Genomic DNA, 14,619 nt, shown 5'->3' with positions numbered 1-14,619 from the left:
TCCAGTTAACAAATAGTATAATATTAGTTTCAGGAGTAGAAGTTAATAATTCATCAGTTACATATAACCCACTGTTTTAACTGCTTTTAAGTTCAATGGCATTAAATACTTCACATTGTTGTACAGCTGTCATCACCATTCATCTCTAGAACCTTTTCACCTTCCCAAACTGAAATTCTGTATCCATTAAATAATATCTCCTCATTCCTCCCACCCCTACCCCTTGCAATTATTATATTTTCTTTCTCTATGAATTTGACTACTCTAGGTACATCATATAAGTGGAATCATACAATATTGGTTCTTTTGTGTCTGGTTTAATGCCTTAACATAATGTTAACATAAATGTCTTCTAGGTTTATCCATGTTGTAGCATGTATCAGAATGTTATTCCTTTTTAAGGCTGAATAATATTCTGCTGTATGCCTTTACACATTTTGTTGTCCAGCTGTTGTTAGACATTTGGGTTGCTTCCAAAACTTTTTCCAGACTGTATCTGATAATGAGTATTTTAATATAGGGTATACTAATTATAGGTATCCTGCTGAAGAACTGGCATGAAACTAATTTCTATAGACATCAGATCCCAAAGGCTTAAGGGCTTTTGAAGATCTACAGTCCACACAACCCAGGAAGTGCCAGAGACTGCAGGCAGTGGGGTAACAAGTTAAGAATAGGGAAAGGAAGTTACACTTGCTGTTTAGGATTACTCAGAAAAGCTCTTGCTCTCATTGGCCTCTACCACCTCCTGGGCAGCTTTTCTACTGCCTGAGTATCCCTACGCAGTTATTTCTAACACATGTAGCCATGCCAAATGTATTTTTACCCTAAGCTCAGGAACTAGCTTTCAGCATTTTTATGCCAAAAATAAGTGTGTTGGGCAGCCCAGGTGGCTCAGTGGCTTAGCGCCGCCTTCAGCCCAGGGTGTGATCCTGGAGACCGGGGATCAAGTCCCACATCGGGCTCCCTGCATGGAGCCTGCTTCTCCCTCTGCCTGTGTCTCTGCCTCTCTCTCTCTCTCTCTCTCTCTCTCTCTCTCTGTCTCTCATGAATAAATAAAAATAAAAAATCTTTTAAAAAAAATAAGTGTGTTACTTACAAGTAAAAACAAACAAAACAAAAACCTTTTATCTGTTCCTGCAGGAGATAAAGCAAATTAGAATGGAAGCCTAAACCAGAAAATGTTTGCATCAAATATTAGTCTGAAATCTGTTCTTACTCTTCTGGTTTTTGGAAAATTATCCTTTAAACATATTAAGGAGCAGTAGGGGGTGAGGAAGGGGCAGTTAACCTTTAGGTACCCAAAGAAGTTCCAGAATCAATTTGGAATTTTAGATATTCTCTTAAAAGGAGCCAAACTATTTAGTGTGTTCCACTATGTGGCTCAGATTCTAGACTCCTTACATAAGCCCAGAACTGTTCCTACCCATTCATGGTTTCCCAAGTAAAAACAGTCCAGAGTGGGGATGCCTGGGTGGCTCAGCGGTTGAGCATCTGCCTTTGACTCAGGGCATGATCCCGGAGTCCCAGGATCAAGTCCCACATCGGGCTTCCTGCATGGAGCTTGCTTCTCCCTCTGCCTATATATCTGCCTCTCTCTCTCTCTCTCTCTCTCTCTCTCTCTCTCTCTTTCATGAATAAACAAAATCTTTAAAAAATAATAAATAAATAAATAAATAAATAAATAAATAAATAAATAAATAAATAAATAAAAACAGTCCAGAGTGGATTGTGGCTTTTATGGTCAGGACTGCCTTGAGCTCAAGAAAATTCTTCATCTTTCTCATCGAAACCGATTTCCTGCTTATAGTCTCAGGAGAAGATTGCCTTTTATATCTTATATTAACCATCCAGCATGCATTGGATATTTGTCACAGACCCCTTTGTCCTTAGAACCTCCAGTTTGTTTGGCTTAGAGGTTTTGTTTTTTGTTTTGTTTTGGCTTTTTTGTTTACTTTTTATTTTGAGGTCATCGTAGATTCATATGCAGATATAAGACATAATGCACAGGGATCCCATGTATCTTTTACCCACTCTCCTCCAATGGTAGTATCTTGCCAAACTGTCTTATCACAATCAGGATATTGACCTTGATAGAGTCAAGATAGAGAAATTTCCATCAACACAAGGATCCCTCCTGTTGCCCTGTTATAGCCACACCTACTTCCTGCCTGACCTCACCTCCAATTTAGCCTCCAGTTGCCACTAATCTGTTCTCAATTTTTAGGATTTTCTCATTTCAGAAATGTTATATAAGTGGAATCGCAAGTACATAACCCTTTCTGTTTGGCTTTTTTCACACAACATAATTCTGTGGAGATCAATCCAGGTTGTTGCAGTATCAATACTTTGTTCCTTTTTAATGTCGATTAATATTCCATGATCTAGATGTACCAGTTTGTTTAACTATTCACCTATTAAAGGACCTCTGGACTATTTCCAGATATTGGCTATTAAGAATAAACATAAGTAGTTAAACATGTGTAGAAGTGTCTGTGTGAACCTAAGTCTTCATTTCTCTGGGATAAATGTCCATAAACACAATAACTTGGTCACATTAGTAGTTGCATGTTTAGTTTTACAAGAATCTACCAAACCGTTTCTAGAGTGACTGTACCATTTTACATTCCTACCAGTGGTATATGAGTAATTCAGTTTTTCCGTATCCTCACCAACATTTGGTGTTATTACTGTTTTTTATTTTAGGCATTCTGATAGGTGTGTGGTGATACCTCATTGAGTTATAATTTGCATTTCCCTGATGGCTAATAATGTAGGATATCTTTTCATATACTTGTATATCATCCATGTCTTTGGTGAAAGGTCTTTGGGGTTTGTTTTGTTTTATTTTTAAGTAAACTCTACCCCCAGCTTGGGGCTTGATCCCAAGATCAAGAGTCGCATGTCCTACCAACTGAGCCAAACGTGCCCCAAAAGGACTTTGTTCAAGTTTTATTTGGATTGTTTGCACATTTTTTAACTGTTTTGAGTTTTGAGAGGTCTTTATATGTTCTAGATACCACTTCTCTTTTTTTGTATATTTTTATTGGAGTTTGATTTGCCAACATACAGTATAACACCCAGTGCTCATCCTGTCCAGTGCCCCCCTCAGTGCCCATCACCCAGTCACCAACCCCCCCACCCACCTCCCTTTTCACCACCCCTTGTTCGTTTTCCAGAGTTAGGAGTCTCTCATGTTCTGTCACCCTCTCTGATATTTCCCACTCATTTTCTCTCCTTTCCCCTTTAATCCCTTTCACTATTTTTTATATTCCCCGAATGAATGAAACCATATAATGTTTGTGTTTCTCTGATTGACTTACTACACTCAGCATAATACCCTCCAGTTCTATCCACGTCGAAGCAAATGGTGGGTATTCGTCCTTTCTGATGGCTTAGTAATATTCCATTGTATACATAAACCACATCTTCTTTATCCATTTGTCTGTCGATGGGCACCGAGGCTCCTCCCACAGTTTGGCTATTGTGGACATTGCTGTTATAAACATTGGGGTGCAGGTGTCCTGCCATTTCACTGCATCTGTGTCTTTGGGGTAAATCTCAGCAGTGCAATTGCTGGGTTGTAGGGCAGGTCTATTTTTAACTCTTTGAGGAACCTCCACACAGTTTTCCAGAGTGGCTGCACCAGTTCACATTCCCACCAACAGTGCAAGAGCGTTCTAGATACCACTTCTTTGTTGAATATGTAGTTGCAAGTATTTTCTCCCAATCTATAACTTGTCTTTTTCATCTTTTTAACAGGACCTTTCATAAAGGAAACAGTGTTAATTCTGATGAAGTCCAATTTATCAATGTTTCGTTTTCTGCATACGGTCTTAGATGTCAAGTCTGAGAACTCTGTGTAGCTCTCTATCATGAAGATTTTTCTCCTCAGTTTTTTTTTTCTAACTTTATAGTTTGTTTTACATTTAAGTCCATGGTCTATTTTGATTTAGTTTTTTATATAAGGTATGAGATTTAAATAGAGGTTTATTTTTTACTTATTTTTTACTTATTGATGTCCAATTGTTTCAGCAGTACTTGGCATATTTGTGTGGGTCTATTTCTGGCTCATCTATTGTTCTGTTGATCTATATGCCTACCCCTCTACCGGTATCACAGAATTTAAATTACTTTAGCTCTATAATAAGGCTTAAGATGAGGTAAACTGCTTCTTCCCACTTTTTTTTTTCAAAATTGTTTTAGCTGTTCTTTTTTTGCCTTACCATATAAGTTTATAATAATCCTGTCTATAGCCATCAAAAAATCTTGCTGGGATTTTGGTAGGAATTACATTAAAACCCACATGTGGATTTGGAAAGAATTGACCTCTTTACTATTTTGAGTCTTCCAGTCCATGAATATGGATGGTGTTGTTGAGCTCTTCCATATACTTGCTGATTTTCTGTCTAGGTCTTCTCCCAGTTGTTGAGAAAGGAGTATTGAAGCCTCCAACTATAACTATAGATTTGCCTATTTCAGCTTTACATTCTGTCAGCTTTTGCTTCACATATTTTGCAGCTCTGTTGTTTCGTGCACACACATTTAGAATTGCTATGTCTTCTTGGTACATTGATCCTTTTATCACATAATGTCTGTCTGCATGTCTAGTAGTAATTTTCTTTGCTCTGACTTCTACTTTATTTAATATTAATGTGGCCACTCTGGCTTTTCTTTGAGGAATAGTTTGCATGATTTAACTTATTCTACCCTTTAACTTAACACCAGCCTCTATTTTTATATTTGAAATGAGTTTCTTTTAGATAGTATGTAGTTGGATTATGTTTTTTTTTTTTTAATTTTTTTTTTTAATTTTTTATTTATTTATGATAGTCACAGAGAGAGAGAGAGGCGCAGAGACACAGGCAGAGGGAGAAGCAGGCTCCATGCACCAGGAGCCCGACGTGGGATTCGATCCTGGGTCTCCAGGATCGCGCCCTGGGCCAAAGGCAGGTGCCAAACCGCTGCGCCACCCAGGGATCCCTGGATTATGTTTTTTAATGCACTCTGCCAGCTTCTTTTAATAGGGGTATTAAAAACCCTTTATATTTCATGTTATTATTGAACTGTTAGGATTTATGTGTGCCATTTTATTTTTTGTTTTTTATCATCTCTATTTTGTGTTTTTGTTTAATTTTTCTTGCCTTCCTATGTATGTGTAAATACACACACACACACACAATATCACAATCTACTGGTGTCATCATTGTACAAGTTTTCTATCTTGCCAGATGGTCTCTTTCCTGGTCCTTTGGCTAGAGAAAATAGACCTTTGGTGGGCTCTTTTTGTCTGTACCCATCGGCATTTTGGGGTTTCTGGCTCCAAGTCTAGGATATATGAGGCAAAAAGGAAATCTAGGGAACTCACTGCCATGATATTCTTCATGCCCCCAGTACTCTAGCCAGTCTGGTTTTTTCTCTTTACCTTTCATGATCTTTTTCTTAATTTCTGATTTTTTTCTTTATTTGGAAAATAGGCATAAATTTCATTTTATGCCATATTTTTTAAAGCAATATCCACAACCAACATGGAGCTTAAACTTAAAACCTCAAGATCAAGAGTCTCATGTTCCACTGACTGAGCCAGCCAGGTGTCCCTATACTGTAGTTTATATCTTAAACGTGTTTGATTTTTGGAAACATCAAACTTTCAAAGTCTCTCTGGGTTTGTTTTGTATAATATCTGGGGTTTTTAGTTGTACTTAGTGGCAGAGATAGGAAAATGTAGATTTACTTCCATCTTCCCAGAAGTGGAAATCCCTCCCATTTTTATTTTTGTTCTAATATAGAATTAATGTAAATTTTCTTTTTCTTTACTGTTCTGAGTATACCTATGACTCTGACCTAGCCCACTGGATCCAGCCTTGGAATTTACCTCAAAGGAAGTTGACTCATAGCTAGACTGTCAATAGTTTCAGGCCAGTGCTTTTTTCTGTATACTCTTCCTTCTTTCCTGTGTCTTTTATTCTGCTTTGCATTGTTTCAGAGAGCTGCTGCTAGTCAACACCTCTAAGCCACAAGATGGTGCCCCAGAGCAGTTCAAGCTAATCCTTTCCAGTTCTCTGGGCCCGTTTTTAACATGATATTAGTAAACTTAAGGCCATTTATCTAAACCAGAGTATAGCTCTGAAGACTCAGTTGTATTTTTCTTTAAGCCATGTCTTCCCAGTTGCGTGGAAATTTAAGCAATCAATATCAAAAAATGTTTTTGTTTGATTGGGGGGGCATCTTTTAACTCGGTAGGAATTCATATGGAAAATTTTAAAAGTAATTGTAATTTATCTTCAAGAATCCAGTTGCTATTTTGTAATTGGGCTCACTGAAAATAATCTGTAATTTCAACATAGCTTTAGGAAAGGACCGTTATAGAGGTGCCTGGGTGGCTCCATCTGCTAAGCAGTTAAGTGTCTGACTTGGGCTCAGGTCATGATCTCAGTGTCCTGGGATTGAGCCATGCATTGGGTCCTGCCTTGTGCTCAGCAGGGAGTCTGCTTGTCCCTCCCCCCTGCTCATGCTTTCCCTCTCTCGAATAAATAAAATCTTTAAAAATACATAATAAAGTAAGTAGATAGAAAAAGGAAGAAAAGAATGTTACAAGTATTTTCTGAAGGAGATGCACCTCTGAGTATCTTTTGAGGTATTTGGATCAATGAGCCAAACTTTCTTATAGTGTAGATGTTTGTTTTTGATTGCTAGCCTTAACTTTTAAAATGATGGCTTAAAAAAATAAATAAATAAAATGATGGCAGGGCTTCCTGGGTGGCTCAGTGGTTTAGCACTGCCTTCAGCCCCAGGGTGTGATCCTGGAGACCTGGGATCGAGTCCCACATTGGGCTCCCTGCATGGAGCCTGCTTCTCCCTCTGCCTGTGTCTCTGCCTCTCTCTCTGTGTCTCTCATGAATAAATAAATAAAATCTTAAAAATTAAATTAAATGATGGCTTATAAGCTTATAAGATTATATAAAAATGTACGGAACAAAACCACTGTTAAATACATGTTAACAGTCTTTGGGTGGTAAGATTTTAAAGAGAGAGAGATTTTATTTATAGGAGAGAAAAAGAGAAGAGGGTAGGCAGAGGGGGAAAGGGAGAAGCAGGGAGCCCGCTTAACCCACTGAGCCACCCAGGTACCCCAGAGACCAAGTCTCTTAAAATTTTGTAGGTTGAGATACCTACCATGTGCCTTATAATTAGAGAAACCTGGGAAATAACTATTGAATGAACACAGAAGCCACTATCCCTAGCTTTGAAGGAAAGAATTATATTTGACTAGTTTTAAGCTTTGGGTTTAGAGGCTTTACACTGACTGGTCTTGGTATACTTTTCTGCTTAAGTTTTAGCACACATTCAGTGGGCAAGCTGTGTCCATTCTGTCTTAATTCTAGAACTACTAATTAGAGATAATAAAACCATCTGCAATTTCCTAAAATAAGATTAGTAATGGAGTAGGATGGACAATGTAAATCCAAAGCATTAAGCAGTAATACTAAAAATTTGGCCCTTGCTAAATTTATTCTTAAATTGTTAGAGAGTCTGCATAGATATTATACATAACAGTGCTAAAACTATATTTGACAACTGACCAAATAAACGAATGAAGTTTTATTGATTAAGGAATTTTAAATAATATTCTAAAAATCTACAGGGGAAGAAATTATGAGTGAAGAGAAGCTAGATTAAAATCGGTGCCCTTTCCAACCATGACTCAAGAAAATTAATTTCTTCAGTGACTTTTAACTCATGATTTTCATAGGCTCAGCAATTATTATAAAGAACGTTTATATTTCTGATATTGTATAATAATTTATAATTTTTCATTAACTTCTTTTTTTAGTACTATCCATTGATAACTTAGTTTAGTACATTGTAAATAAAAGTAATCTATAGACTTCTTATGAAAGGTTGAATGTAGGCAAGCTTACCAAAGTACCAGATTTGCTAAAAATCCAGACTTTTGAGAAGTGGTCATGTGCACACAAGATGAGTGGGAAGTAGAGAAAATGGGAGTAAATTCACTGAAAAGGAGACTAGAGAATAGAAACTGACAGAGCTTTGAGTGGAAAAAAGGATTTCAGTGAAAGGTAGCAGTCTTAACAAAATCATGACACAGAAAAGTTGGCTGAAAAGACGCTTTATAGACTAGCCATATACAAATTAAAAAAAAAAAAGAAGTAGAACCCTTTATTCAAATGGAAACTTATGCAGAGTACTGATATGTAAGTATATAAAAGCTGAGCTGTTTTGGTTGAAACAGGTTGGGGACTAACATCCATCCTTGAACCTTCCTATATCTATCCCAGTGTGCTCTGTGAAATAGACATTAAAAACAACTCATCTTGTCTGGGCTTAGAGAACCCCTCCCTAGACCCAGTGAAAAGTAGCCTGACCAGTAGGCAGGTATTAGTTAGACTTTAATTTGTAATAAGGAAGCATTTTCTTCAGGCTTACAAAGATGGAAAATTATTTTAAGGAATGTTTTCTCACCCCTTACCAGGAAAGAGTATTTTACCATTGAGTCTACTAGCTGGAAGAATCACTCCACTTACTTGAGATTCTTCCTTTGGCCTTCTTGGGCACTGGTTTTGTGTTTTTTAGCTCTTGGATGTGGTCTCTCAACTAGCCAAGCAGAATCTGGAACTGCTGGTCCTGGGCCGAAAGCACATGCTAACACAGCACTCCAGGTGGAGAAAGGATGAGATGAAAATGGTGCAAAAACAAGCCAGCTGCTTTTTTGCTGACAACCTGTAAGTACTGAAAGTTCTAGGTGAATTACACTAGGCCCAAGTCATCTGCTTGTTAGTTACCTATATTCACCATTTTTAAAGTACATGTGTAATGAATCCAAAAAAAGATTTGAGGCAGCTTATAAAAATATATTTCCTACACAGGATAAATTTAAATAGATGAAATCAGGAGAAAGGAGAAATAAGATGAAGATAAAGTCAGAAGTGAGATGAGTACACAGAATGCATGCCATTTAGGTCCTACATAAATCATTAAGCAAATATTATATAAAGATGAAAACCTTCTGTGTTCTTGGAAAACAACAATTCACCAAGTCCCTGCCTTCATGGGATTTAAACAGGTAAACAAATTAAAAAGTAATGTAATTCTAGGCAGTGATCAAGGCTAAAGACAATAAAGCAGAGTAAATAGGTAAAAAAGGATAAGGGAGGGGGTAGGATTTGGTGGTCAGGAATAGCACATATGCTTTCTATGTATTTGGTGCCCTGCCACAGTTTTATATGTATCAGGGCACCAAGTACATAGAAAGTATATATGTAGTGCTCTCATCATCACTATTATATTTCTTAGGTAGAAGAATTGGATAAATGCAGCAATAAAACGAAAAAGCCTGTTGGAAATTGGTCTCATACTTGGTTTGAGACTTGTACTTATTGTGTCCATTAAAGTGACCTTTTATGGCTTCAGATTTGAATACTTAAGTTTTAACATTAATTCTGTTTTCCACCAACGTGCCAAAGAAATCTTTTCAGACATACATTACAGAGAATAGTATAGTGAATCCCCATGTAACTGTCACCCAGCTCCAAAAATTACCATCATTTTTCTAATCTTGTTCCATTTAATCCCCTGTGTTTTTTTCTTTTTTTCTTTCCCTCTCTCTTTTTCCTGGAGATTTTTTTTAAAGATTGATTGATTTATTTATTTATTTATTTATTTATTTATTTATTTATTTATGATAGACACACAGAGAGAGAGAGAGAGGCAGAGACACAGGAGGAGGGAGAAGCAGGCTCCACACCAGGAGCCCGACGTGGGACTCGATCCCGGGACCCCAGGATCACGCCCTGGGCCAAAGGCAGGCGCTAAACCGCTGAGCCACCCAGGGATCCCCTTTCCTGGAGATTTTTAAGGCAGACAGATTCCAGTCATTTATCATTTCATTCCAAATAGTTTAGTATAAAATAAACACTAAATGGTCCTACTTTGGGTCATTTGGATCAAGGCAAAAGACCTATCACATGCTGAAGTCCTAATCTCTGAGTCAAGGCAGCTACTACTGTTCTTACAGCACACAGTACTCCAGTGGTAAGTGCCGAAGTTGAGGGTCCATTGGAGACTCTGAGTCACTGACTCTTCTCAAAGCAGGAGATGCCTTCGGGTGCTGATCTGGGTGACTTCCCAGAAGCTGCTTTGAGATACCAATTTTAGCTTTGAGGGCAGCCCATTATTTTTGGTAACTTGCAAGCAAGTGTCATCCTGCCCTGTTACTATTATGAACATTTTTTTTAGTTTGAGTGAGGAAAGCGGTGGGGGGGGGGGGTGTGCTCTGTGGTGGATAAGGCAAATAGGAACAGCATCTGGGGCACACAGAGACCAACTTTTGAATGAGAAGAGAGGATAATTTAGAATTCTCCATTTTAGTGGAAGAGCCCAATTGAGCCAATGTGAATATTTGCATTCCCTTCCCTTTAGCTTTCCATCTGTGTTCTAGATAGTGCTGTCAACTAGCAAAAGACTTGGAGGTGGTTAGTTTATAAGCATCACTGAAATCATGTCAGTTAAGAATGCAGAGCATCAGGGTGCCTGGGTGGCTCAGTCAGTTAAACGTCTGCCTTCAGCTCGGGTCATGATTTTAGGGTCCTGGGATCAATTCCTGCATTGGGCTCCCTGCTCAGTGGGGAGTCTGCTGCTTCTTCTCCTTTTGCCCCTCCCCCAGCTGGTGTTCTCTCTCTTTCTGTCTCTTAAGTAAGTAAATAAAATCTTTAAAAAAAAAAAAAAGGGAAAGAAAAGAAAAGAATGCGGAGCACCTCTAAAGAAAGTAAATAAGAAGTAAAAAGCATGGTAAAGAATTCTATACTCTGCTTCCTTGGGGTTATGTTTGATTGTATTCTTTCTTATGCCTGGGTCAGCTCAGAGGACGATCCATTCCTTCTCTATGCCACGCTGCACTCGGGGAACCACTGCAAGTTTATCACAAAAGATCTGATGCGGGACCACAAGGCCTGTCTACACAATGCCAAGACCCAGCACCTCTTCTTTAAGTGGCAGCGGGGACATCAGCTAGCAATTCTTAATAGGCTTCCAGGATCAAAAATAATATTTCAGGTATGTTATTTGTTCTCTACTTAATGTCAACAGAATCCAGTATATAATAAAAATGTGGCATAGTAAAAGAATGTTGCAATTAGTTGAAGGTTCTGAATGCTTTATTTTTCTCAGCTGCAGTTTGGTGTTTGGAATTAGCCAGTTCCTGGAAACAGAAAGTCAGCCAGGGCAAAAATTTTCATAGACCAGCCCCACATTAATTGATACATTGAAAACATCTGAGGGGATCCCTGGGTGGCGCAGCGGTTTGGCGCCTGCCTTTGGCCCGGGGCGTGATCCTGGAGACTCGGGATCGAATCCCACGTCGGGCTTCCGGTGCATGGAGCCTGCTTCTCCCTCTGCCTGTGTCTCTGCCTCTCTCTCTCTGTGTGTGACTATCATAAATAAATAAAAATTAAAAAAAAAAAAAGAAAAGATCTGAGATGTCATCAGTTGTGACTTCAATTATGTTACCAATTATAACTCCTCATACATATTTTTTAATTTTCCTATTTATTTGCAATAGCTGGAAATTCCTTATCCCTTCTGGTCCATGAATACCTCTGCTAAGGAATTCCTTTTTCCTGTTAATCCACTTCAGCAGCACAGACTCAACTGAGTTTTCCTTTGATTCTAGTTTATATTCCTACAAATACAAGGAACGTCTCTTGTGTGAAAGCAAAGGGAGAAAATCCAAAGGAGAGTTATTATAGAAAAATACATTAGCCAATAGTAAATATGGCCCAATGGTCAAAAAACATACAAAACAAGTCTGTATGAAAAATCAAGACTTTGGGAAATGATACAGAACAACTGACTTGGTTTTCTCAACAACAAAAAATTACAAGAAAAATAGAGATGAGAAGTAAAGGTCTAATTAAAATTAAGAGATAATTCAGTCATGATGTAACAACCTAATTTCAATGCCTATTCAAAGAAATCAACTGTAAAATATATGCATGCACATGTAACAATTGGAGAATATGAACAGTAAGACATGATAAGGAATTATTAACTCTTAAGTGTAATAATAGTATTGAACTTATATTCACAAAATAGACCCTTATCTTTTAAGGGTACATACTGAATATTACAGAAGAAGTAATATAATGTCTGAGATTTGTTTCACAATAATCTTGAGGGGTGGTATGGATGAAACAAAATTAGCCAAAATTGATAATGGTTGAAGCTGAGGGGGTGGCTGGGAGTTCATTTTACTATTTCTCTACTTTTGTATATATATGAAATTTTTGTCTCACTGATAAAGGCAAGAAAAGGGATACTATAGCCTATAAATGTGATGTTCCTATAGAGAGCATTTAACCTTGAAAATGAACCCTCCCCCCCAAAAAGGAACCCCTAATACTAGGGTTTATCTTCACAGAGCTAGCTGCTCTTTGAAAATTCATTAAGTCAAAGAGAATACTCCTGAAGCAAACTGAGAAGTTGTCAGAAAAGAAAGGGAAATGGCCAGGTAACCCCTTAGTGTTCTCAATGTTTGGTTCCCTTTTTAATTCAACAGAATATTCCCAGTTATGACACAGTGGTGCAAACAACGGGAGACTCATGGCACATACCATATGATGACGACACGGTGGAAAGATATTCCTATGAAGTGCCAACCAAATGGCTTTGTCTTCACCGAAAGACATAAGGACTCTACTCTGCCCCATGCCAAACTTGTGTTGGGGGCCCTTCTGGTTGGCATCAGAGCTCTTCAGTCAATGCTTGTTTAGAGTATTGCTCCTGTGTGATCCAGTTTGTCCTATTTGGTCCAGTTGGTTTGCATGTCAACAAATTGATTTTTTTAATTAAATAAAATATAATATCTTTTCATAACAAGTTGCATTTGTTTTCGGAGACTTACCCAGAGTTGGGGAACTCAACGTAGAATGAAACCTGTTTCTCCTGTTGGGCCAGATATCCCACTTACTTGGGCAATAAGTGCTCTGATATCCATTTTGCTACTCCTGACCTCACCTTTCAGGTCCTCCAATAGTGGAACCAATGCATCTAGGCATAGGCCGCTCATGTTGTATCTAAACGCCTTCTCCCATTTCCGGTATCTTCTCATCCTGTACAGATTATCTCCCACTCACACTAAATCACTTAATGACCTCTGATAAATGGGCCAAGATATCAGAAGCTTATTAGAGGATGCCTGGGTGGCTCAGCGGTTGAGCATCTGCCTTTGGCCCGGGGCGTGATCCTGGAGACTCGGGATTGAGTCCCACATCGGGCTCCTTGCATGGAGCCTGCTTCTCCTCCCTCTGCCTGTGTCTCTGCCTCTCTTTCTGTGTCTCTCATGAATAATAAATAAAATCTTTTTAAAAAATTACTCTAAAAATAATAAATAATAAAATTAAAAATTTAAAAAAAGCTATTAGCTACTTTTACTTAACCACCCAATGATTTGGGTTGAAGAGAAAGGAGCAGTGCATTCTCTTTAGCCTCTGGTCATGTGTTCTTCATTCTACAATCCCTTTATTCAAATTGATTCAATATTTTATGAACACTATTAATTCCATCCCTTAGTATATGAGAACTTTTTGAAGGATACAATTTTTTTTCCATTTAATCAAGTTTGACTTAGTTTAACAAAGTGATTAACTTTTCATATTTGCCTCTGTTTTACCTGCCTTCCAGCCAACTTACACCTCACTGGACCTTAATTTTAGCTGGAAATATTCATGTTCCAATACTTTATGTTCTTTACTTATTTGTACATACTGTATGATTTAATATTCAAGAATAGGCCAAGTCAATCTATGATAATAAAAATCACAATAGTAGTGCCTGAGGCAAGGGCACAAGAGAACTTTCTGGAGGGTGATAGAAAGTTCTATGTATTGATATGGGTGATGCCAACTTAGGTATATGTGTATATTGTCAAAATTTATCACACCAAACACTTTAAAATAGATGCATTTATAACAATGTATCCAAAAATGTTAACATCAAAAAGATAATTATTTAGGGGTGCCTGGGTGGCTTGGTCAGTTGAACGTCTGGCTCCTGGTTTTGGCTCAGGTCATGATCTCCTGGGTGGTAGAACGGAGCCCTGCATCAAGGAGTCTGCTTGAAGATTCTCTCTCCCTCTTCCTCTGCCCCTTCCACTCATGCTCTTTCTCTCAAATAAATGCATAAATACATAAAACCCTGGGACAACTGGCTGGCTCAGTCAGAAGAACATGAGACTAAATCTTAGGGTTGTGAGTTCAAGACCCACATTGGGTGTAGAGATAACTAAAAAATTAGAATTAAATAAAATACCAATTTCTACTTGACAGGAATTGAAGTACATCTGTTCTTTGTCCAGGAGTTGGGGAAATCTAGGGCTGCTTAGGTAAATCACAGTGACACAGGACCCTGGGGAATGCAGAGATCTTCTGAAGGAAGGCGGCTGGTCCCAAACACATATAGACTGCCCTTTTGTGTTCTGATCACCTGAGTGGAAGAAAAAAACTACCTGTCAAGCAAAGTCCAAGACAGTGGGAAGAGGAATTCTTTTAAAAGTCGTACTCAGGGGGATCCCTGGGTGGCTCAGCGGTTTGGCGCCTGCCTTTG

General features: G+C 38.2%; 1 protein-coding gene across 2 annotated transcripts in view; it reads left to right on the top strand.

Moving 5' to 3' along the window:
• PRORP (protein only RNase P catalytic subunit) overlaps nucleotides 1–12,913 on the top strand; it is a 121,757-nt gene extending 108,844 nt beyond the window's left edge. The window contains exons 6-8 of one of the 2 annotated variants that reach the window (XM_055309135.1): nucleotides 8,596–8,744; nucleotides 10,878–11,073; nucleotides 12,575–12,913. In XM_055309135.1, coding sequence (XP_055165110.1) covers nucleotides 8,596–8,744; nucleotides 10,878–11,073; nucleotides 12,575–12,706 — 477 coding nt within the window. In that variant the 3' untranslated portion in view covers nucleotides 12,707–12,913. The remainder of the gene's footprint in view (nucleotides 1–8,595; nucleotides 8,745–10,877; nucleotides 11,074–12,574) is intronic. The other variant, XM_055309136.1, reaches the window with a different exon arrangement.
• Nucleotides 12,914–14,619: the final 1,706 nt, after the last annotated feature.

Source organism: Nyctereutes procyonoides, unplaced genomic scaffold (genome assembly GCF_905146905.1).
Source record: "Nyctereutes procyonoides isolate TBG_1078 unplaced genomic scaffold, NYPRO_anot_genome, whole genome shotgun sequence".
In the NCBI taxonomy this organism is placed as follows: domain Eukaryota; kingdom Metazoa; phylum Chordata; class Mammalia; order Carnivora; family Canidae; genus Nyctereutes; species Nyctereutes procyonoides.
Note: the sequence above shows the minus strand (reverse complement) of the source record. Positions and strands in the feature narration are given on the sequence as shown.